We start from the raw sequence: 25583 nt of genomic DNA on the forward strand, positions 1-25583 counted from the left end.
CAGTATTTTTTTGCCCAGATATACAGGTATATGTCATTAGCTAGTTATGAACTAGTAATCCGTAAGAGTGTGTCTGATGGAAATTGTGCCTATTTAGTCAAAAGAGCATTTGTAAGGTCAGACACTGATGATGTGTGAAAAGGCCTGGCTTGCAATCAACTGGCTTGCAGTGCTCTGTGCAGGTCACTAATATTCCTTTTGTCCATGATTTTTATCGCGACCCAGGCAACACAAACAATGCATCAAAATTTAACACAATACAAATTTTACCTATTTAATAAAAAAGGTGGCAATCTGGTCTCACTGTGGTTTACAAGATGTAACGTAAAGCCTACTGTTTGTGTAAAAGTTTCATTTTGTGTTTATGTGCCTTTTAAAATTAATTTATTTAATAATTAATAATGCTTATGCTTATGATCAGATTATTATTAGCATTACTATTATTATTATTGCTGTTGTTATTATTATTATTTCCATTCTTATGCTTTTGATCAGCGTATTAATATTATTATTATTGTTGTTATTATTATTGTTGTTATTATTATTGTTATTATTATTATTGTTATTGTTATTATTATTATTACTATTATTATTATTATTATTTCCATTCTTATGCTTTTGATCAGCGTATTATTATTATTATAATTATATTTTTTATTATTATTGTTATTATTATTATTATTATTATTATTATACATACTGTACCTAGTATTTACATTCTTGTGCTTATTATTATTATTATTATTATTATTATATATAAATAGCTATAGTTATAATTATTGTACTAACCATAGATAAATACATTCTTTGGCTTTTTTTTGGGCACATTGTTACTATTTGCACTTCTGATAGATCTTAACTGCATTTCTTCGTCTTGTACCAGTACTGAGCAATGAGCAATGATTTTTATTACCCTTACTACTAGTACAGGGGCACAGGGGCTTGTAAAGAATTGTTACATTATTGATTTTATACAGCTTTTAGCAATAGGGGTGGCTAAAAAACATGGGCTTAAATATTAGTAGTGTCCACATACCTTTGGCCATATAGTGTATTATTCAGATTCAGTAGATTGAATTAAGAAATTAGGTTAAAATGCTGGAGGTTTCCTTTTCCTCATTTGGAAATCAACCAATCACAGTGACAGAATTCAGGAAGCGTGTTAAGTCTTTCTTCTGACACACGTATTATGGCACATCAGATCAGGACTGGAAGTAAATCATAGGTACAAGTATGAGAGGCATTGTGCTGAGCTTTAGCTGCACTGTATTTCTTCTTGCCTGTGAAAGACTGACCTTGAGAGAGAAATTTATCAGTCCAGCATAATTCTACAGCCAATATCTCTCACTGATGTTCCTGTCAAACAGCCAACTGGCATCATGGCCAAACAAAGAAGCACTGTGTAATATGCAAAGTTAGTTTTAAAATCTACAGAATGTGTTTAAAGGAAAACTAGTTAAATTAGTACTTTTGGTCCTCTGGATAGTCTTTTCCAAAGGCTTCGTATAGACTTTGTTTTGTATATTATGATATTATTATCTAAAAAACTCACACAAATGCACACAGTTCCACAGAAGCACATCAATTTTATTGATCACAATAAAAATTTTCAGCAGTAGAACTAGTAGGCCAGTCTTCATCCTGCACCAGATTTTACATTTGAGTAAAATGCAAGCAACTGAGGGTTAAGGGCAACTTCGCGATGGTGGAGCTTGAACAGGCAACCATATGATAATATGATAACTAGTCCAGTACCTTTTTTTGTTCTATTTTTTTCCACTTTTCCCCCCCAATTTTCTTCCCTAATCTAGTCGTGTCCAATTACCCTGGATGCGTCCTCTATATTGATTTGACCCTTTCATCGCTGACTGAGGACACCTCTCAACTGACACACGCCCCCTCCGGCACGTACAGTCAGTACAGACTGCATTTTTCACCTGCACGAGTCGAGTTCATACACTGACGGGCACTGTGTACGGAGGGCCACACCCCCATCAGCATTATTCCTCAGCCCTGTGCAGGCGCCATCAGTCAGCCAGCATGGGCCGCAGTTGCACCAGTTATGAGGACCTATGGTCCGACAATTTTTTAACTCTGGTGTGCTAGCATACTTTTTACCGCTGCGCCACCTGAGCGGCTTCTAGTCCAGTACCTTAACCATTGAGCTGTCACTGCTAATCCAGTACCTGGTAGCTTAGGACAGTGGTAGCGTAGTGGGAAGAGCTTTGTATTATCAATCGGGAGTTTGTTGATTTAAAACCAGGCTCTGCTATGCAGCCACTGTTGGGCCCCTAAGCCCAACAGGGCCAGTGATAGCTCAGTGGTTAAGGTACTGGACTAGTAAACACAAGGTTGCCGGTTCAAGCCCCGCCACCACCAAGTTGCCACTGTTGGGTCCCTGAGCAAGGCCCTTAACCCTCAATTGCTCATTGTGTTCAGCTCATTGTGTAAGTCGCTTTGGATAAAAGCGTCTGCTAAATGCTGAAAGTGTAAGTGAGAGTCTAAGCAAGACCCTTAACCTTAACTGCTCCAGGGGTGCCATACAAAGGCTGACCCTGCGCTCTGACCCCAGCTTCCTAACAAGCTACAATATGTGGAAAAAGAATTTAATTGTACTGGATGCTTTTATAAATGACAAATAAAGGCATTTGGCTCTGTGGATTATAATAGGTGGCGTTCTCCTGTCGTCCTTCAAACTAGGTTTATATAACAGACAGCATGATGGTGAGCATTTTTCCTGCTCCATAGTCCAACAGCAATGTGCTGATCCTTTTGGTGCTCGGCCATGAAAACCAATCCGCAAAACGTCTGAGAAACAGAAGCGTTGTTGTACTGGTGTTGCTTCCAAAGCCAGTTTGGAACCATTGGGTAATGATTATTTGCTATATACACTTCAGCTCCCTGTGATCTTCTTATCACCTTATGGTTGAAGATGTAGTCTTTGGACCTTTCTTATCCACAATGCTAGTACTTTAAGCTGATCAGGGTGGCTCTAGCAGTGCAGAAACTTACCATACTTCTTAAAATAGTGCCATCCTTGCCACTCAGGTGGTGCAGCGCTAGCTGACACTAACACACAAGAGCTGACATTTCGAACTTGTCGATTCGAAACTCAGCTCTGCCATCCGGCTGGGCTGGGAGGCTACATGAACAACGATTGGCTTGTTGTGTGAATGGTTGTTCATACAGGGTGGGAAGCTGGATAGGGACCTCATAACTGATTGATGGCGCCTGCACAGAGTCAAGAAAAGCTGATCTGCATATGAACTCGCCTCGTGCAGGTGAAAAGATGCAGTCGGGTACTGCACACGTGTCGGAGGGGGTGTGTTAGTCATGGCTCTTCTCAGTCAGGAGTGGAGATCAGCATCAGTAGAGAGGAAACGTAATGGAATCGGTAATTGGATACGACTAGATTGGGAGGAAAATTGGGAAAAAATAGTGCCATCATTAAAAAGTGCCACAGTGACAATACTGAGATCTTTAAAATGACTTATTCCACTTCCACTGGCAATAAAAACTGCCCACAAACTTTCAACCATTTAAATTATGCTTTGAAAAGTGAACAGGGATTTTGCGTTAAATCCCGGGTACTTCAATAGTGATAAAAGGTTATTAATTAGAGAAAGCCCACATCTGTCTTTCCTTCATATCTGTATTTGTGAATGGATTGGCACTGTGCACTGGCCGGACTTACTTTCTTAAGACCCACCACTGTGTCATGTTTCACAGCTAATTCTGTTTGCTGCCATCGCTAATCTGCTAATCAGCTGCTGCCCACCAGCATTGTTTAAACTGGCACTAAAGGAAACACCACAAACACAGAGGAAAAAAATCTGCTTTACTGCAGACATTTGAGACCAGTTTGGAACAAAACATCCTGTACCAGCATGTTCTCAAATTCTGGCAGCTTCATTATTACTGTCTGCCAGAATGTAAGAAAGACCTTTTTTTTTTTTTTTTTAAATGTAACATATAGACAGGGTGACAAAATATAACAGGATGTTTCATTGTGAGTATTTAATTAACTACCCATGTGCACTTTTGGTGGTTTACTAGTTACATACACTTTATGGCCAAATGTATTTGGACACCGGACCATGAGCTTGTTAGACTTCCCATTTAAAAAAACAATGGTATTAAAATAGAATGGCCTCTGTGTAATCTATCATTCATCTAATGAATGAATGAATAAATCGAATACTATAACATGGACAAATAATCCTCCCAACACAGTTTTTATTGGTTCGCGAAGGAAAGAGAAGAGGACTAGACATATTATTATTGCACATACACCGATCAGCCATAACATTAAAACCACCTCCTTGTTTCGACACTCACTGTCCATTTTATCAGCTCCACTTACCATATAGAAGCACTTTGAAGTTCTACAATTACTGACTGTGGTCCATCTGTTTCTCTGCATGCTTTGTTAGCCCCCTTTTATGCTGTTCTTCAGTGGTTAGGACTGAAGACATGACATGGTGGTGGTGTGTTAGTGTGTGTTGTGCTGGTATGAGTGGATCAGACACAGCAACGTTGCTGGAGTTTTTAAATACCGTGTCCACTCACTGTCCACTCTATTAGACACTCCTACCTAGTTGGTCCACCTTGTAGATGTAAAGTCAGAGACGATCGCTCATCTATTGCTGCTGTTTGAGTTGGTCATCTTCAAGACCTTCATCAGTGGTCACAGGACGCTGCTCACGTGGCGCTGTTGGCTGGATATATTTTTGGTTGGTGGACTATTCTCAGTCCAGCAGTGACACTGAGGTGTTTAAAAACTCCATCAGCATTGCTGTGTCTTATCCACTCATACCAGCACAACACACACTAACACACCACACACCATGTCAGTGTCACTGCAGTGCTGAGAATGACCCACCACCCAAATAATATCTACTCTGTAGTGGTCCTGGGAGAGTCCTGACCATGCAGAGAAACAGATGAACTACAGTCAGTAATTGTAGAACTACAAAGTGCTTTTATATGGTAAGTGGAGCTGATAAAATGGACAATGTAGAAACAAGGAGGTGGTTTTAATTTTATGGCTGATCGGTGTATTATGCATGACAGCACTAAAATATTGAAGATAGACCATGTAGTTTGCATCCTGCCCATGTGTGGTTAAACTAACAAACAAAAAATCAATAACTGTTCGTAAATAAAAGCCTGGTGGCATCAATTCTGTGTGCAGAACACATTTATTTTAATAAGATTCATAGTGATTTTACAACTAATTTCATTGCAAATTAAATTCACCAGGGAAACCAGGTGAGACTCTGAGCAAAGGTTAGTCCTGCTTCTGCTAGGAACATAGAGTTGTTTTGTGTCTTGATTTTTTTATTGTTTAATACCTCCGGCTTGCTTAGTAGGGAATTAAGGTGTACATTTTTGTAAAGCTTTCTGTTAAAAGTGCTTATTGAATCAACAGAACATTACCTTTAATTTTCTGTTAGTTTTGGTCTCTTCCTTCAGCTTTACCTCCTTTTTTGTTGTTTGCTAATTAGGTTCTAGGTGCAGAGTTATTTTAATATGTGAAAACAATATTTGTATAATGTTTTTATAAATAATAAAAAAATGAATGAAAACAATGAACGTTAGCCAAATAGGACAGAGCCGAGACTGGCCAGTGTTTTTAACCTCAGGCTGAGATTATGCAGGTTGACATCTCTGAAATGTAAAAAAGCCAGGTGCTTTGCATAATGCCTGTGTCTGGTGTATTAATAAGGAAAAGTAATTATTAGATGAAGATTAGGAGCTGTTGGTGCTGTGCCCCTCACCTTCCCCCGCTCTCCGAGACAGGCGGCAGAGTACAATCTCATTTCCTCACTGGAGATCATTAGTCACCGGCCAAGGGAAATCTCCAGTGAGAGAACGCCGTGTCAGCAGTAATGATGAGAATCTTTTACACACTCAAACATCTACACTCTCAACATTAAACACTCTCAACATTAAACACTCTCAACATTAAACACTCTCAACATTAAACACACTTTCAATATTGTTCAAAACCCAACATAAATGTTACTCTAAATCATTTTCTTTACTTTAAAAGTCAATTTAAGAAGTCTGTCTCTTTGTTTATCTGTCTATCAGCCTGTCTGTCTTTTTGTCTGTCTGTCTTTATGTCCATCTGTCTGTGTGCATGTCTTTCTGTCTCTGTCTATCTGCTTGTCTGTCTTTCTGTCTGCATCTACCGCTCCATCTATATTTTGAAAGTAAATTTAAGAAACTCTAGTCTGTCTGTCTCTCTGTTTATCTGTCTTTCTGTCTGTCTTTTTGTCTGTCTGTCTGTCTGTCTGTGTGCATGACTTTCTGTCCCTCTGTCTATCTGCCTGTCTATCTTTCTTTTGTCTATCTGTCGGTCTGTCTGTCCGTTGGTCTGTCTGTCTGTCTGTCTGTCTGTCTGTCTGTCTGTCCGTCTACCACTCCATCTATATTTTGAAAGTCAATTTAAGAAGCTCTAGTTCTAGTCTGTCTGTCTGTCTCTGTGTCTGTCTGCCTGTCTGTCTGTCTCTGTGTCTGTCTTCCGTCTGCCTGTCTGTTTTTTTTATCTGCTTGCCGGTCTGTCTGTCTTTCTTTCTATCTGTATGTCTGCCTTTCTGTCTGACTGTCTTTCTGTCTGTGTATATGTCTGTCTGCATCTCTGTCTCTCTGCCTGTCTGTCTTTCTGCCTCTCTGTTTGTCTGTCTGCCTTTTTGTCTGTCTATCTGTCTGTCTCTCTGTCTGTTTGTCTCTCTGTCTATCTGCCTGTCTGCCTTTTTTTCTCTCTGTCTATCTGCCTGTCTTTCTTTCTAGCTATCTGCCTTTCTGTTTTCTCTCTGTCTGTCTCTCTGTCTATCTGCCTGTCTACCTTTCTGTCTGTTTGCCTGTCTTTCTGTCTCTCTTTCTGCCTGTCTGTCTTTCTGTCTATCTGCCTGCCTGTCTGTCTCTCTGTCTACCTGCCTGTCTGCTTTTCTGTCTGTCTGTTTGCCTGTCTGCCTCTCTGTCTATCTGCCTGTCTGCCTTTCTGTCTGTTTGTCTATTTCTCTGTCTATCTGCCTTTTTCTGTCAGTCTGTCTGTCTTTTTTTGTCTGTCTTTCTGTCTGTCTTTCTGTCTGCGTCTACCACTCCATCTATACTAAACATTTCATATTTGTCACATATATGTGCATATACATGTTTATATATAGCTTAAATATTTGTCACATATATGTACATATACATGTTTATACATGTGTATATATATAGCTTCAATATTTGTTACATATGTGTACATATACATGTGTATATATAACTTCAATATTTGTCACATATATGTACATATACATGTTTATATGTAGCTTCAATATTTGTCACATATGTACATATACATGTTTATATATAGCTTCAATATTTGTCACATATATGTACATATACATGTGTATATATAACTTCAATATTTGTCACATATATGTACATATACATGTTTATATGTAGTTTCAATATTTGTCACATATATGTACATATACATGTTTATATGTAGCTTCAATATTTGTCACATATATGTACATATACATGTTTCTATATTCTATAAACATAGTTAAATATATAATTACTGGATAAACTAATTCTATAATAATGGTGATACAGATTTGATGACAAGTTATATCTTTTTTATATAATAATAAGAAGCTGAAACAAATGTTTAGAACAATCAGACTACCTGTCTTATAGGTTTAGCACCGTCTCAGAAGAGGAGACAACCCAGCGTGGGTCATGTTTACAAATCTGTGTGAGAAGTATTAACCCTGCCCGTCTCTCCTGATTACAGATGCTGGGAACGCTTACAGCAGTGCCCATTAAGGTGCCTCAGGTCAGCTCTCTGCATCGGCTGGCAGGGCAATCGCCCACTGTGCTACCTCAGGTATTCCACACACACACACACACACACACACACACACAGTCAGTAAAAAACAATTCCAGTGCTGTTCAGCCTAGGGTGCCACATAAACCGAACAGATTACATCCTGTGTCTCACATAGCAATTCAGGATGCACAATACAAGGTCAGTCTCATCCGAATGTGCAGCTGTAAAGAGCTTTAACAGCCCTCCACCCCCCAAGTTATTTACATTAGCTCAAATACAAAATCATTGTAGCAAGGGTAATATTTAAAAAACCAAGTTGTGCCCTATAAAATCAATTCCAATTTTGTTTCTGTTCTGCGTGTTAAGCACCTGTTTTCAGTACCTTGTACTGAAGATACAATTGACCTGGAGCCTTATATTTGGATTTTTGGAGAGAAATATGCTACCATCAATGCGACGTAATTTTTAGTAAAGACTAGGTTATTTCAGCAAGACAAGGCCTCGTTCTGCATGTGCTTTAACAATGTGGCTTTAAAGACAAAGTGTGTGTGTGTGTTAGACTGGCCTGCCTGCAGTCCATATTAGTATCATGTTGTATGGCACAACCTAAAAATTAATAAATAATAATGAATAATAAATACTCTGTTTCCAATTGATTAAAAGTGTGATTAATAGAGAAGATGATGTTACACAGTGGTGAACATGCCAATGTTAATTATATTAACAAAATACAATTAATTTGCATAGTGAAAATCTTTGTAGTACTTTTGTTAGTTAAATAAACTGTGAGAAATGGGGCTTGTATATCACTGGGTTATACACAGATCAGCCATAACATTAAAACCTCCTCCTTGTTTTTACACTTACTGTCCATTTTATCAGCTCCACTTACCATATAGAAGCACTTTGTAGTTCTACAATTACTGACTGTAGTCCATATGTTTCTCTGCATACTTTTTTGACCTGCTTTCACTCTGTTCTTCAAAGGTCAGGACCACCACAGAGCAGGTATTATTCAGGTGGGGGATCATTCTCAGCACTGCAGTGACACTGACATGGTGGTGGTGTGTTAGTGTGTGTTGTGCTGGTATGAGTGGATCAGACACAGCAGCGCTGCTGGAGTTTTTAAATACCGTGTCCACTCACTGTCCACTCTATTAGACACTCCTACCTAGTTGGTCTATCTTGTAGATGTAAAGTCAGAGACGATCGCTCATCTATTGCTGCTGTTTGAGTTGGTCATCTTCTAGACCTTCATCAGTGGTCACAGGACGCTACCCATGGGGCGCTGTTGGCTGAATATATTTTTTGTTGGTGGACTATTCTCAGTCCAGCAATGACAGTGAGGTGTTTAAAAACTCCATCGACGCTGCTGTGTCTGATCCACTCATACCAGCACAACACACACTAACACACCACCACCATGTCAGTGTCACTGCAGTGCTGAGAATGATCCACCACCCGAATAGTCCTGACCATTGAAGAACAGCATGAAAGGGGGCTAACAAAGCATGCAGAGAAACAGATGGACTACAGTCAGTAATTGTAGAACTATAAAGTGCTTCTGTATGGTAAGTGGAGCTGATAAAATGGACAGTGAGTGTAGAAACAAGGAGGTGGTTTTAATTTAATGGCTGATCAGTGTATATTTGTACGTACATTGGGTTATTCGAGTTTAAAAGCAGGTCTGTGTCACATTGTTGCAGACTTAAATGAATTTTGGCATGGCCTTTCTCAAACTTAAGTACAGAAACATTTGTTAGCAGTAGTCTATGAATTTTACTCTTATAATATTTATCTTGTTTTGGATGTTGTTCAAAGTTCCTGGTTAGTTTCAGAAAAATAACATTTTTAGTACAGAATCTAAATGTGGCTTCTGGATTTAAAATAAAAGGTCTGGACTGGTTGTTTCTACAAGAATCTTGAAATCATACATTCCTAAAGAGACTAAGACTAGAGAATTACGGTGCAAATTCACTTATCTCATTGCATCAGACTAAAGGAAAACAGTGAGAGATAATCTGATACTTCACGCCGGTAAATAAATCTTTAGGACTAAGACTCTCAGCATGCACGGCCCTCATTCCACTTTAGCCACAATTAATCCAGCTCAAGCTGATCTCGTTTGTTTTCACTGGTCTTCTTACTGGATCAATGCAGATAATGATGTTCCATAAAGCCACAAATGAAGCTCTGGATTGTTTATGTATCAGTGAGGCCACAGGGGGGCAGTACAGCTACAAAACAACACCTACCTTCTTAATGAAGCACACACAGACCCACACTCGGAGTGGTGGTAAATTCGGTTTATTTTATGGACTCGGGTTAATCTGAGTCACTCAGTAATGTGATCCGGTTCACTTGAGTTACTTGAGTCACTTGTACTGATATCTTGATTGCGATTGATTTACTGCATGAAAATGCATCCAAATATCACTTGCCTTCCGTGCACTCATCTTCTGTAAATAAATCCTTCTCTCTTAATTCTCTTGGCACCTCACACTTTTTTCTAAGTGGAATCTTGCTCATGGGAGACAGCGACAAGGAGAGAAGAGGGGGGTGGACTCACCTACCAATGAGATGGGTATATTAATGGATCAAGGGTTCAAAGAGGATTGTCAACAACAAATTGCCATGGTAACCTCACCCAGTCAGGCAGCCACAGTGGCACCAAAACAAACAGTCAATAAATAAATACAGTACTAAAGTAGCCTGTAAGCATTTGCATTTTAATAATAATATAACTATATTTTGTTGTTTTGCTTACAAGAAAATGTGCTGCATTACTAATCTATACCACTACTACTGATAATAATAATAATAATAATAATAATAATAATAGCGTGTGCATAAAATCAGCCACATAACGAACACCAGTGTGTTTAACCTCTTGTTTATTGAAATATTTAACTTATTACTTAGATTCACGGACTGTAGTGAAGCCAAATCATGAGTCCGTGGTGTTTCCAGTGACTCTGCTCACTTATGTACTTAACAGCAGCCAGTCAGAGGACTCATAGGATCCGGGTTATTTGAGATTTCGGACTTGTGATTCCTGATTCAGTACAAAGATTTGAATCATTAACCCGGGTGATTCAGGAACCGCCCAGCTCTAACAGTCACAACAAAGTGTGTACGAGAACAAAATCAGACTAAACAAGCCGTTGTTTACAGTCTGTTTCCTCAGGCATATTTTAAACAACTTCATTTATTTCCCGTACATTAGTGATGCATAATGTCTGTCTTTCATTTAATGTCTCTGGGTAACAAATTAATTTGTCTGCTGATTTGCAGAATCATTAATAAATGTCACAGTGATGTGAAAATAATTGCATTTGTATATTCATTAGACCGCATGATTTCATATTTTAAGCATTTAAGCATTAACCTTTTTAATTAATTTTATTTTAAAATTTTTTATCTCTGCTTCCTTCTGGTGAGGGTCACGGTGGGTCCCGTTTTCCTAAAATCATTGAGCGCAATGCAGTAACACACACCAGACAAAATGCCAATCCATCATGGGGCCACACAATCCACACCCCCCTCCTTCTTTCCCCAAACATAGCCAATCATGTCAAGTCAAGTTAAGTCTAATTTATTTAAATAGCGCTTTTTACAATAAACATTGTCTCAAAGCAACTTTACAGAGGCCAAGACCAATATTATTTTTTATTAGTAGTAGTAGTATATACTGTACATCGATCAGCCATAACATCAAAACCACCTCCTTGTTTTTACACTCACTGTCCATTTAATCAGCTCCACTTACCATATAAAAGCACTTTGTAGTTCTACAACATCTGTTTCTCTGCATGCTTTGTTAGCCCCCTTTCATGCTGTACTTCAATGGTCAGGACCCTCACAGGACCACCACAGAGCAGGTATTATTTAGGTGGTGGATCATTCTCAGCACTGCAGTGACACTGACATGGTGGTGGTGTGTTAGTGTGTGTTGTGCTGGTATGAGTGGATAAGACACAGCAACGCTGATGGAGTTTTTAAACACTTCACTGTCACTGCTGGACTGAGAATAGTCCACCAACCAAAAATATTCAGCCAACAGCGCCCCATGGGCAGCGTCCCGTGATCACTGAAGGTCTCGAAGATGACCAACTCAAACAGCAGCAATAGATGAGTGATTGTCTCTGACTATACATTTAGGAGTGTCTAATAGAGTGGACAGTGAGTGGACATGGTATTTAAAAACTCCAGCAGCATTGCTGTGTCTGATCCACTCATACCAGCACAACACACACTAAAACACCAGCACCATGTCAGTGTCACTGCAGCGCTGAGAATCATTCACCACTTAAATAATACCTGCTGTGTGGAGGTCCTGTGGGGGTCCTGACCATTGAAGAACAAGGTTAAAGCAGGTTAAAAATGTATGTAGAGAAACAGATGGGCTACAGTCAGTAATTGTAGAACTACAAAGTGCTTCTATATGGTAAGTGGAGCTGATAAAATGGACAGTGAGTGTAGAAACAAGGAGGAGGTTTTAATGATATGGCTGATCAGTGTATATTATAGTAGTTATAAGTATTATTGTTGTTGCTACCTGACTTAATAGGTAGTAGGTGTAGTTGTGTACATTTTACAACTACTGAGGAACCACTGTTCTTTGTCCAAAATATAAAATGAATTTTGAATGACAGCTGGACATCTTAATAAAAATCTAACCTAATAAAAGTTAAATAAGAATAAATGTGATATAAGACTTTGTATTTGTCTTTTATAGGTTAGGCCAAAGACTCTGATTCCGGAGAGCCTTCTTCACAGTCCGTGCCAGGAGCAGCAGTCCAGCCAGCCCTTAAGCCTGACCCGTGGTACCGCCGTGGTCAGTCCAAGGAGCACCTTCAGTCCCGAGAGGGTGCCTAGCAGCAAGGGAGAGATCACGTCCCCTCCCCTGCCCATACCCACCATCTCCCGAGCCACAGCCAGCCCCGGGGTCGCCTACGCCATCATCTCTGCCACCTCACCTGCTGCCAACAGAGTCGCCGCCATGGGCGAGGCAGTAAAACTGCGGCCACTGATCTTCAGCCCAGACAGCAAGGTCAGAGAACTGTGTGATCTCGCCTGGATCTTAAACCATGGGCGTTAATAATAAGAATGTCAATTTCAGTAGCTATCAGTTCATTACAAGATGTGACCTGCTAAAAATACTAATGAAATAATAGATGAGGCCAGTATATTAAAGAGCTTTTTAACAATATTATTATATACACTGATCAGCCATAACATTAAAACCACCTCCTTGTTTCTACACTCACTGTCCATTTTATCAGCTCCACTTACCATATAGAAGCACTTTGTAGTTCTACAATTACTGACTGTAGTCCATCTATTTCTCTACATACTTTTTTAGCCTGCTTTCACCCTGTTCTTCAATGGTCAGGACCACCACAGAGTAGATATTATTTGGGTGGTGGATCATTCTCAGCACTGCAATGACACTGACATGGTGGTGGTGTGTTAGTGTGTTTTGTGCTGGTATGAGTGGATAAGACACAGCAATTCTGATAGAGTTTTAAACACCTCACTGTCACTGCCGGACTGAGAATAGTCCACCAACCAAAAATATATCCAGCCAACAGCGCCCCATGGGCAGCATCCTGTGACCACTGATGAAGGTCTAGAAGACCAACTCAAACAGCAGCAATAGATGAGCGATCGTCTCTGTCTTTACATCTACAAGGTGGACCAACTAGGTAGGAGTGTCTAATAGAGTGGACAATGAGTGGACACGGTATTTAAAAACTCCAGCAGCGCTGCTGTGTCTGATCCACTCATACCAGCACAACACACACTAACACACCACCACCATGTCATTGTCACTGCAGTGCTGAGAATGATCCACCACCTAAATAATACCTGCTCTGTGGTGGTCCTGACCATTGAAGAACAGAGTGAAACCAAGCTTAAAAAGTATGTAAAAAATAGATGGACTACAGTCTGTAATTGTAGAACTACAAAGCGCTTCTATATGGTAAGTGGAGCTGATAAAATGGACAGTGAGTGTAGAAACAAGGAGGTGGTTTTAATGTTATGGCTGATCAGTGTAAAAAACATCTCCCCCCTCCTTTACCTCGGCAACCCCAAGCCTTATAAGTCTAAGTCTGCTACAACACTATCATTGAAGTACCGTATATAGTTCAAGGTACAGTATGTCTGGAATGTCAAGGGAGGTGATGTTAGCAAAAAACTCCAAGAACTTCCCCCAATTATGGGAGTAAATTCCTGCATTGGTCCTAACTGTGCATTGATTTTTTTCTAGATAAAGAAACTGTGTGTGTCCCTTATTTTACCAATAATTATATGTAGGTGGGATGGCAAAGTGGTGCACTGTTGATAGAAACAATTTTGAACACTTTTGGCTTTATGTAAGCTTTGTGTCCCTGGAAAACTTAATCTTACTGATGCTTGTGTTTGACAAGTTATACTTTATAATCTTGATGTGGCTCTAAACAGAAGCTCATCTGTGTGTGAGTTGTGCAGCAGTAATTAATCTTAGGACAGGATGAAAAATGGTTAGTGGATGACAGTGGGAAGATTGGTGAGGCTCATTACAGTATCGTTAACAGAGACTGGTCGTCCTCATGGTCACTGGTCACACAACTCTTACAGGCTACATTTTTCTTCTATAGACAATACTGGAGTATTACACATTGATCATACAACAAGACAGCAAGACTGAATAACGACTGTTTTCCTCTGGTAATCATCCACAGAGCATCAGTTTCATAGCTGATATACATTCTATGTTGCAATCACCAAACCCCAGCTATGTAATGCCAGCACTTTATTTCCTCTGCTCTCAGAACCAGTACCTTTTCAGTGACTCCAAATTTTAATGTGTGTGTTTGCAGGTAATAATAATCCAGCCACAAATCCCCAGCAGTTCTCAGGCCTCTCCGATCCCCCAGGCTGAAGTTCCCTCTCAGGACGTCAATCCTGCCCCAGCCTCCCCACACAAACCCAAGAAAAAGGAGGAAGATCCAGAGGTCAGTGCAATCCATATTGATCTACTACCTGCACAGTTTACTACATCTATAACTCACATATTAAATTACACCATAGGGGTGTACCATACACCGACCAGGCATAACATTAGGACCAACTTTCTAATATCGTGTTGGTCCCCCTTTTGCTGCCAAAACAACCCTGCAACTGTGATGCACTGTGTATTCTGACACCTTTCTATCAGAACCAGCATTAACTTCTTCAGCAATCTGAGCTACAGTAGCTCGTCTGTTGAATTGGACCTCACGGCCAGCCTTTGCTCCCCACGTGCATCAGTGAGCCTTGGGCGCCCATGACCTTGTTGCCGGTTTACCACTGTTCCTTCCTTGGACCACTTTTAATAGATACTGACCACTGCAGATCAGGAACACCCCACAAGAGCTATATATCCCACTCACTCACAGGTGCCGTGATGAAGAAATAATCAGTGTTATTTACTTCACCTGTCAGTGGTCATAATGTTATGCCTGGTCAGTATATATACACACTAATAAGCCAGAACAAAAATGGACATGGCAATGTCTATTTTGTATCAGTCGTGCATGTCATGGTTAGTTTTCATTTCATAATTACTAGGTGAAGACCCCAGACATTGCACAGACGTCTGCACCTCCCGAGCATTACGGTCATTCATATATTAAATGTTGGCCTGATGGTGCTTACTTAAAGTGCACAAAGACTTAAGGGACTTTAATAAGGACCAAATTAATATTTTCAGAACAGCAGGGGGTGCTAACAAGCAGCTGTGGTTAGTACCAACTGGCAGTGGTCTTAGGAGGGACAGGTTGTTGGGCATCTGATATGGGCCAATTCAGTTTTACAACTAGTGCTGAGATAAGGGTGGTACCAGGATCCACTGTAGAATGATCTACCCTGCAAGAATTGGAACCAGATATAACGGGACTCCCTCAGATGTCTTGTGGAGTCCATGTTATGGCATGTCAGCTGTTTTGACAGCATGTTAAACAGGTGGTCCAAATTTTTTGGCCCATCATTGTATATATATTTTTCACTGACCACATGACAATATCACGCTGTGAAAGTGTGATGGGAAAGAAAGGAAGCTGTAAAAAGGTTTGTATGACTCACCATACCAAGAACACAATGCCCACAGTGAAATATAGAGGAGGGAACATCATGATGCTGGAAACAGTACTGCAATTTCATAAGAGGAAATATACTGAGAAATGTATCAGGACATATTGAAGGATTGGCCAGAAAGCTAAGTCTGGATGTTTTAGCAAGACAACATACCCAAAACACAAAACCCAAACATAAAGCCAAAACAACTCAAGACTTTTTCTAGTATAAGAAATGTCCTTACATGGCCTGGCCAATGCCTGACTTAAATCCCATTTAAGATTTATGTAGGATTTTGTCCATAAGAAGGATACCTGTAATAAAAAAAATATTCAAAGGATTTAAAATATTCTCCAGGCCAACCAAGGAGGATGAAGGTCCCTGTCGAGTCTGGTTCCTTTCAAGGTTTCGTCCTGTAATTCAAAGGGAGTTTTTTCTTGCCACTGTCACCCATGGGTTTTTGGTCTGTTGGTCTTGGATTCTGCTTGGAAGTTGCTTTGAGATAATGTCTATTGTAAAAAGCGCTATACACATAAATTCTTTACTTCAACAGTAAACACAATCCACCACCAATTACATTGCAGCCAACCTGTGATGAGTACATGGTCATTCAGCCTAATAATGCTTTTGGCTTATTGTAGTCACTGTGACATTCTTGATGACATTTGAGCTGGTTTAAAAATAAACTTAATAGTTCCTGTTCCTGGTTTTTAGTTTTGAATATAAAGTGTAAAACATTTATTGTGTTTACTTTAGAATTGAATAAGATTTTGTCTCTACACCTTTATCTTAAAGGAGTGGGAAGAAATGAAAAAGCTTAGATGACTAGAATAAATGTGGTGTATTCCAGTAAAGAGAAAAACATTAATTAGAAACTGATAATAATTCAGTCCGAGTCTTATGTATATCTCTTTCCATATTGCAGAAAATTGCCTTCATGGTTGCCCTCGGCCTTGTAACTACAGAACACCTGGAAGGTGAGTGACCTGACACGGCATTTAACCTTTATTTGGGGTTATTAATTATTCCTGATAAGCTTGACTATTACTGCTGTGTAATACCTTATGTGTGTGTGTGTGTGTTATAATAGAAATCCAAACCAAAAGACAGGAGAGGAAAAGAAGGAGTACAGCTAACCCTGCGTACAGCAGCCTGTTTGATCCTGAGGTATGCTACATCTCCTTTTATCTTCACACTAACATCAGACTTTCAGTCACCTCAACAGGATAATGGGTTATACTTTAAATGCTAAGACCTCATTAAAGATAGTAAGTCGGGTACAAAACGAGCAGTTACCCTGCTTTCACATTACACTAGCTAATGTTTTAAAATTGCACTAGATGTAAATGTGTGTGTGTTTGCCCTGTAATGGAGTGGCGACCTGTCTGGGGTGTTTTTACCTTTTGCCAAATAAATTGTACCCACCACGACCCTGAATAGGGTAAAACGGTGGTAAAACAAACAATGAATTAATGAACCACACCATGAGTGAAGGAATAAAAGGAATAAATCCTATAGTTGGAACTTTTAAATGCAATTCATTAAATTCAGTAGCGAATTTTACGTAATTCATTTTCTGCCTTATGATGCATGATTTGAATCAATAATAAAAATAATAAACGCAGACCAGGATTCTGTGATATTTTTCTATTTTACATATGATTTTCATATTGCAGACTAAATGTTTCTTCATCTTTTCTTTCCAGCGTAAAAGACTGGCATCAAATTATCTGAATAACCCGCTCTTCCTGTCAGCAAGAGGTAACACTCATTTCCCTTCCATCAACACAACAGCTGGACTAAAGCTGCCCAAATTACACATAGAGAGGAGCACTCACGCACTGCACACAAATGACTGACAAAAAAAAACACACAAGTTCACACATACACGCACACACACACAAAACGTTACAGCGGCAGGCAAACCTTAGATCTGAAAATACTTTAACCTAATGCACCTGGATACACTGTTTACATTCAGACCATGGTGTTGGGTGATTCGGCAACATATTGGCAGTAATATTTAAAGACGTTCTTAAACTACACAGTATGCATATAACTAAAGTATAAATATAAAAAGTATGCACATAAATAAAGTATACTTAAATATATATATATATATATATATATATATATATATATATATATATATATATATATATATAATATGCATATAATTAAGTATACTTGTAAATATAAATATAAAAAAGTATGCATATAATTAAGTATACTTACAAATGGGAATATAAAAAAGTATGCATATAAATAAAGTATACTTATAAATATAGAAAGTATTAAAATAATAAAGTATACTTACAAATGGGAATATAAAAAAGTATGCATATAAATAAAGTATACTAATACATAAAAATATAAAAAGTATGCATATAATTTAAGTATACTAATAATTATAAACAGAATTAATATAAATAAAGTATATTTATGAACATAAATAAAAAAAAGCATAAATATAAATAAAGTTCACTTTCAGTGCAAATATTAATAAATAGTAGCCAGTCCACCTCCTCCTGCATGTTCTTGGGAGCTGGTAGAAAACAAAAAACTAAATGTAGTTTGTTATTGTGACAGTCCTTGTATTGTCATATCGCTCAGCCCTAACTGAACTTACTTTTAAATAAGTATATATTTAATTACCACAGCTCAGAAATGTAGTCAGTAAAGCTACAGATTTCATCTGATGCATTGTAGTGACACCACACACACACACCACACACACACTCACACACACACTCACACACACACACACACACTGTTGCTGCATGAAACTGCTCATTGTTTTACACAGCTGAACCACATCTTTATCTCATTATCAGGACAACTGTTAATTAGCAGGCTTGTTTATGAGAGGGAAAGCATGAAAGTACAAAACAATACAAGTACAATACAGTAGTACCTCTTGTGTTAAGTAAATTCAGTCATTAAAAATGCATTATGCCACAACAACATCAGCCAGGAGGCTGAATTATGGACGTAACTGAATGTTCCAACAAAGCAGTTGCCCAAAACACACTTGAAGCTGGTTTTGGAATAGCTAAATTAAATCTTTGGAATGGCCTTTCTAAATTACTGGCATCAGTCAAGAATATGTGGACTGTACTGCAGGGTCAGGTCCATGCCAGAAACCCACCTACTCAACTACCACATGCAGTGATTAAAGATCCAACCAGACTTGTGACAGTAAACTTGTTCATGACTTGGAAACTACTAAATTCACAGGAGAATGTGCTTAATTTCACTCACAGTGAAAATTTTTCAATCACAGATTTCATGGATTTTAAATACATCACAGTCTACATTTATAGTTGATAGAAAACCTAAAGCATTCAGCAACGGAGCGAAACTCAAATACGAAAATACTCGTCACCCCTCCGCGTCCACAGATTTAATTGGGAGCTTTCCAAACGTAGTTACTCAAGTCGTGTTGTTAGCTGCTTTAGACTTCGACATCTTGACTAAGTGATTGCTAACTGAATTGCTCTAGGACCACCTCTTAGTGCAAATTAACCAGGAAACGTGAGCCACTTGAGTGCTACCTGAATAAAAAATGTTAAATCTCTGAACTTAACCCTTAAATTTCACAGCAAATTGCATATTACATGGGAAAAGGCTAATTTCACAATCTGTGACACGATTTTCATGGCTGTGATTTAGGTAGGGCCCTATTAATATTGACTATTAAAAGCTGATCGAGGTGCAATATGTCCACTATGAGCCAGAAATATGTGGACAGCAGCTGTTAAAGTGTTTCAGCCATGGCTGTTGCACACATGTATACTAAATCAACTGTATTAAATCAGCATGCTTCCAACTGTAGCACTATTTTGGAGAAGTGTCTACCTGTCTACTAAGACAGACATAAAGAAATGGTTTGACAAGTTTGGTGCGGAGGAACTGACCTCAACCCCTGAACTAAACTAATCTCTTTTGGGATGAATATAAACACTGATTGCAAAGCAGAGTTTCTCCTCCATCAGTCACAAATGTTCTCATTACACACAAAATCTTTCAAATGGGACGTCCAACAAGCTCACGGTCAGGTGTTCAAAAACATTTGGTCTTGTAGAGTATATTTATATCTAAGCAACTGAGGGTTAAGGGCCTTGCTCAAGGGCCCAACAGTGGAAACCTGGCAGTGGTGGGGTTTGAACCAGCAACCTTCTGCATACTAGTCCAGTACCTTAACCATATATAAAGAATGTGGTGTGTTAAAAGTGATGACGCTGCTGTAAAAATAACCTCCAGCTTTTGTGTGTGCTGAGCTTTTTTGCATGGCTCTAATTGTAAATCTATCCCATGAATAACCTTTGTGTTCCCTGTGTGTGCGCTACTAACCTGTTCTCTGCTTCCTGTTCACACGCCAGACTCTGAGGAACTATGCTGGAAGGTATGTAGCCAGTCCATATGTGCTTGTGGGTGGTGGGTTGCATAGTTTTTGCCAGTATGTTGCAGTGAAGACTGTTTATTATTGATAATGTATTAGCTCATACAGTTCATATATAATCCACTGTATGTCAGAATTAGTGTCACTATACTGTAACATTAACTAAATCATCTGATGTTCCTATAACAAGAGTTCCAACAGATTAACTCTAATTCCTACTAATTTCAGTCTTTTAATGTGTCATACTTATATCCTTTAAAAATGTAAAACCTAAATATAAAGTCTAACAGTCTGTATAACTGATTGTGCTGTAGGAAGAGCTGGAGCATGATGACCACTGTGCTGTCTGTAAAGAGGACGGAAATCTTCAGCTGTGCCATACCTGCCCCCGCGCCTATCACCCCGACTGCTTACACCCTCCACTCAAATCCCCAGCCAAGGGTGCATGGATGTGCCCCAAGTGCCAGAAAAAGGTAAGTCATTCAGAACACCCAAAACATATAAATAATAACAAAAATGAATACTGGTTGGGCACCTAGGTGGCACAGCATGTCTGCTGGGTGGTAAAGACCAGGCTAGGGGGTGGGGTTATCAGCGCTGTATGAGGACCTTGGTTGCCCAGGCCGCCTGTACAGAAACGTAAAATGAAAACGTTTTCATTTCACCATGTATATAATGAAGGTTTTGAGTACTAAAAGCTTTCCTTGGCTTTAAGCTCTCCTTGGCTTCAAGCTCTCCTTGAAACAGTTGCAATAAATACAGTTTTTATTGTTTATTTAAGTATTATACTATTACCCTTAGCTCTCCCTTTAACAAATAAAACGACGTTTGCAAACTCCACTCTACAACTTGACCACAGGTCTGTTGTACAAAAGTGGACACATTTTTTTTTTATCTCTGCTTCCAGTTTGCTTAGAATGTTAAAATAGCAACTGACCTGAAGTATTTTCACTTCATAAGACATACCTGAAATCCAGTGTTTTAATTATTGCTCTGAAAGCTTCTTTCTCGACTGTCTATAGAGGAATCGTGTCTGTGCATATGTGGATTGTTACTGTGTTTGTAATGTTGTTGTTTGCAACAGCCGTGGCTCGACAAACTGTACAGTATATAGTGTTCTAGTGTGTTCTAAACTGCCGACACGCCTCCATCTGTTTTTGTTGATTTTTTTCACCATATTGAGGAAACCTCTCTCATCTGTTAACACTGTCATGCTAACGCTTCCTGGCTAACTCGTGATCTGTATCTAATCTGCACGGCGCAAACACTATTATATGATTTGCTGTCTACTGAAGCTTACAGCTGTTGTATTAACTATACTACGGTATGGTGGTATTTAAAAAATCCATACGGTATTAGGAATCAAAGACGGTATATCGAATGTACCGTCATACCGCCCAGCACTAATGACTTCAATTTTTTTCTTTTTGTTTCTCCTTTGTAGGTTCTCAATAAAGAAAACTTGTCTTGGCCACATAACTTTGTCCAGTCTTATGTTACACACAAAACAGGTAAGAACTGCAGATCATCAGTGCATTGCTCAGTAGATGGTCCAGATTTGATGTGTAATGTATTTTTCGACATTCATTTGCAGTGAGAGAGGAGGAGAAGAGAAGACTGATGAGGAGACACAGTGAGCTGAAAAAAGAATGCTCTCATCTGAAAGAAGAAGATGAAAGACTTAGCAAGTCGCTCTCGGTACAATAATAATCTTGCTTCACTTATTCACACTATATAGCATTTGAGAATGATTTTAAATAATAATACACTATTATTCAAAATGCTGCAGTGACATGAAACACTACTGACGAAGAGTATTTATTCAGTTACAAATTGGCTCCTAACTTTTGCCTGGTACGTGCTATTCATTGCCACCCAGAAACACTGGGCATAAGGCTGGAATACACCCTAAACTATATGCCAGTCTGTCTACAGTATTATAGGGCTTCACATCCATATGGCATCATTTATTCACTCAGTCACTTACACCAAGGAAAACTAAAAGTTGTCAATTCACCCCCTGCATGTTCTTAGAAGCTGGGAGAAAACCACAGTAGCAGCACTCTAATATTTAAAATGCTGCAGTGACATTCACCACTCCTGACTAAAAGAACCATTGATCACTGAATTGATTCAGTTACAAATTGGCTTCCAACTTTTGCCTGGCATGTGCAATTTAACATTAGTATTGCCAGTGCAAAAAAACTACGGCTGATGTGGCATATATCCTGAAGTTTTTCTTTACATCATCACACATGCATCTGTGTAAGACTCATCTTTGTTCACCTTTGACAGAAATGCAGGGAAGCGAAGGAGCGTCTGCTGAGCCAGCAGCGGGACACCCAGGCATCTCTGGAGCGTCTCCGGGCCCTGATTCGCCTCATCCAGCGTGATCACATGATCCAGGTCACCATGACGGCCACCACCACCACTACGGGAGGAGCCGCACTGCTCTCTCTGCCCTGGATCAAACCCAGCGCTACCAGCAGCCCGAGCAGCACTGTCGCAGCACCCCCGTCTGCTCCCTCTGTGCACCTACACAAGAGCATGCTGCACACCCAGGGCAACAACTGAGCCAGCGCAGGCAAAAAAAAAAAACACTCAACACCACCAACACACGTGCATTTATTTAACCACGCAGCTCTTCCAGAGCTCACGAAGGACTCACAGTGGCAACACGGTGGAAAGTCGCATCTGATCATATCTGAGATTTTCGCGAGAGCTGTAATGTCTTAAGGAAGATTTGAAAAAGATATTACTACAGTATATTCTTTAGTGGATTCATAACAAGTATTTTTTAAACCCAACACCTACAGTGCTTACGAGATTTTTTTAACTTATGATTTTATTTAATAAACATTCTTGGCCTTAATGTATTTTGAGCAGATAACAGTCGTCAAGAATACGTGAACATGCGGGATTAAGTATTCTACATGGCTGAAGCCTTTTCTGTTGTTTTGCTATTTTAAAAGGGAGGGGGAATAATTTCTGCATATAGTAAAAGAACATTAGAGTAGTTGTAGTAAACAAATGAGCGAAGCCTGTACAGTGATAGATGAATCGTTCTCACTGTCCTATAAACAGCGATCGCCAGTATAAGTCAGGTGAAAGGAAAGATGGGAAAAACGTTTTCGATCCTGTATGTACTCGCAAGCATACGAGCCTTCAAACAAACACCCAAAAATGAACAAAAGAACGAAAAATAAAAATAAAAAAAACAGAACAAAACAAAAAAACAAACAAAAAAACAAGAGAATAACTTTTTCAGTATTAATAGAGTTGAGATAAAGGAACAAAGTATTTAAGATGACTACAAATTTAGCATTTCTAGTGAAGAATTTAGTATTTTCATGCTGATGCCTGTTCATAATTGTGAATTGAAGTATTGGAGGAGGGAAGCATTGTACATACATTGTATTGTCTTTACCGGCCCTTCTGATTCCTCTTCTGAATTGTTACTTCAATTACAGCCACAATAACGCTGTTCCTTCATGTTCGACATATAAATCGGACGTTCAGAGGGGCCATCAAGTTCCAATGAGTGTGTGAACCTGTCCTTAAGCCTTTTTTTATTTTACCAGTATATAAGATATGCCAAAAACCTTTACATTTTCGTGCTGGGAGCTTTCCCGTCTTTTACCGCTGTCTTTATTACCTGTCTTGTATGTGTTTGTAGTTTTTGCTTTATTGCCATTTGATTGTTGATCATGTACAATTTCACATATTATCGCAAGGACACAACGTTGTGTCTTTTTGATTTTTATTTTATAAATCAGTTAGACGATCTAAATAAACACTGCCTCAAGAACAACATTAGATACACCCAGGGTTTGTTGGATATTTGGATATTCAAACACTGTAAAGAGAACCTAGATTGGATCCACATATATTGGATTTTTTTGATGGATAGTTCAGTGCTTTTGGGCTAGTTTGTCTTCCCGATCATCTAAAATATTTTAAGTTGCTCAGACCTGAATTTATGACATAAAGTACTATTATGGCTTTATTTAACTCTGCTGTGAAGCTTGTACATCTAAGGAGAGGAGTGCTGATCAATATGAATAAAAATAGCATATTGCAATTAGACTCTCTCTCTCAATATAAATACACTGATCAGCCATAACATTAAAACCACCTCCTTGTTTCTACGCTCACTGTCCATTTTATCAGCTCCACTTACCATATAGAAGCACTTTGAAGTTCTACAATTACTGACTGTAGTCCATCTGTTTCTCTACATGCTTTGTTAGCTCCCTTCCAGGACCACTACAAAGCAGGTATCATTTAGGTGGTGGATGATTCTCAGCACTGCAGTGACAATGACATGGTGGTGGTGTGTTAGTGTGTGTTGTGCTGGTATGCTGGAGTTTTTAAATACCGTGTCCACTCACTGTCCACTCTATTAGACACTCCTACCAAGTTGGTTTGAGGTGTGTCTTATCCACTCATACCAGCACAACACACACTAACACACCACCACCATGTCAGTGTCACTGCAGTGCTCTGAATGATCCACCACCCAAATAATACCACTGTGTGGTGGTCCTGTGGGGGTCCTGACTATTGAAGAACAGCATGAAAGGGGGTAACAAAGCATGCAGAGAAACAGATGGACTACAGTCAGTAATTGTAGAACTACAAAGTGCTTCTATATGGTAAGTGGAGCTGATAAAATGGACAGTGAGCATAGAAACAAGGAGGTGGTTTTAATGTTATGGCTGATCGGTGTATATATCAGAGCTGTATTGGGAACTTTAATTGGGTGCTGATTCACTCTTTTATAAACCAACAATAAAATGAAAATAGATTAGACTAAAATAAAAAAGCCACAGCTGACTTTTAACGTAACATAAAACTTAAAAGAGAAACACACACATTTCCTAAATCACCAATTATATTACAAAACACGAAAAGCAATTACGTTAACATTAGCTATGTACAATGCAGGCTTAATAACTCCAGTTCTATCCTCATGATCCATCAAGCTATTTTGTAAAAATTCAATGTAAAAGTTTATTAGCTAAATTCCGAATGACAATTTATAAATTGTTAGGTATTTCTAAACAACTGATGAAAATACACATAAAAAATTAAACATTATTTAATTATTAATTAAGCATTATTTAATTAATTGAGATTTTTCAGACTGCACACAAAACCCTTGTGATGAGCCACTAAGCCATTTTAATTCAATTTGTTTCTATGAACAAATTCACAGTTGCAAATATTACATGATTTACCAGATACAGTGGA

General features: G+C 38.9%; 1 protein-coding gene across 1 annotated transcript in view; it reads left to right on the plus strand.

Annotated features, from left to right (window-relative positions):
• Positions 1–22991, plus strand: part of phf21b (PHD finger protein 21B) — a 206519-nt gene extending 183528 nt beyond the window's left edge. Inside the window, exons 6-16 of the mRNA XM_063006698.1 lie at positions 7793–7885; positions 12567–12881; positions 14695–14829; positions 16854–16905; positions 17019–17095; positions 17635–17689; positions 20311–20333; positions 20645–20803; positions 21775–21841; positions 21925–22028; positions 22626–22991. Coding sequence (XP_062862768.1) covers positions 7793–7885; positions 12567–12881; positions 14695–14829; positions 16854–16905; positions 17019–17095; positions 17635–17689; positions 20311–20333; positions 20645–20803; positions 21775–21841; positions 21925–22028; positions 22626–22904 — 1359 coding nt within the window. The 3' untranslated portion in view covers positions 22905–22991. The remainder of the gene's footprint in view (positions 1–7792; positions 7886–12566; positions 12882–14694; positions 14830–16853; positions 16906–17018; positions 17096–17634; positions 17690–20310; positions 20334–20644; positions 20804–21774; positions 21842–21924; positions 22029–22625) is intronic.
• Positions 22992–25583: the final 2592 nt, after the last annotated feature.

Source organism: Trichomycterus rosablanca, chromosome 1 (genome assembly GCF_030014385.1).
Source record: "Trichomycterus rosablanca isolate fTriRos1 chromosome 1, fTriRos1.hap1, whole genome shotgun sequence".
NCBI lineage: Eukaryota > Metazoa > Chordata > Actinopteri > Siluriformes > Trichomycteridae > Trichomycterus > Trichomycterus rosablanca.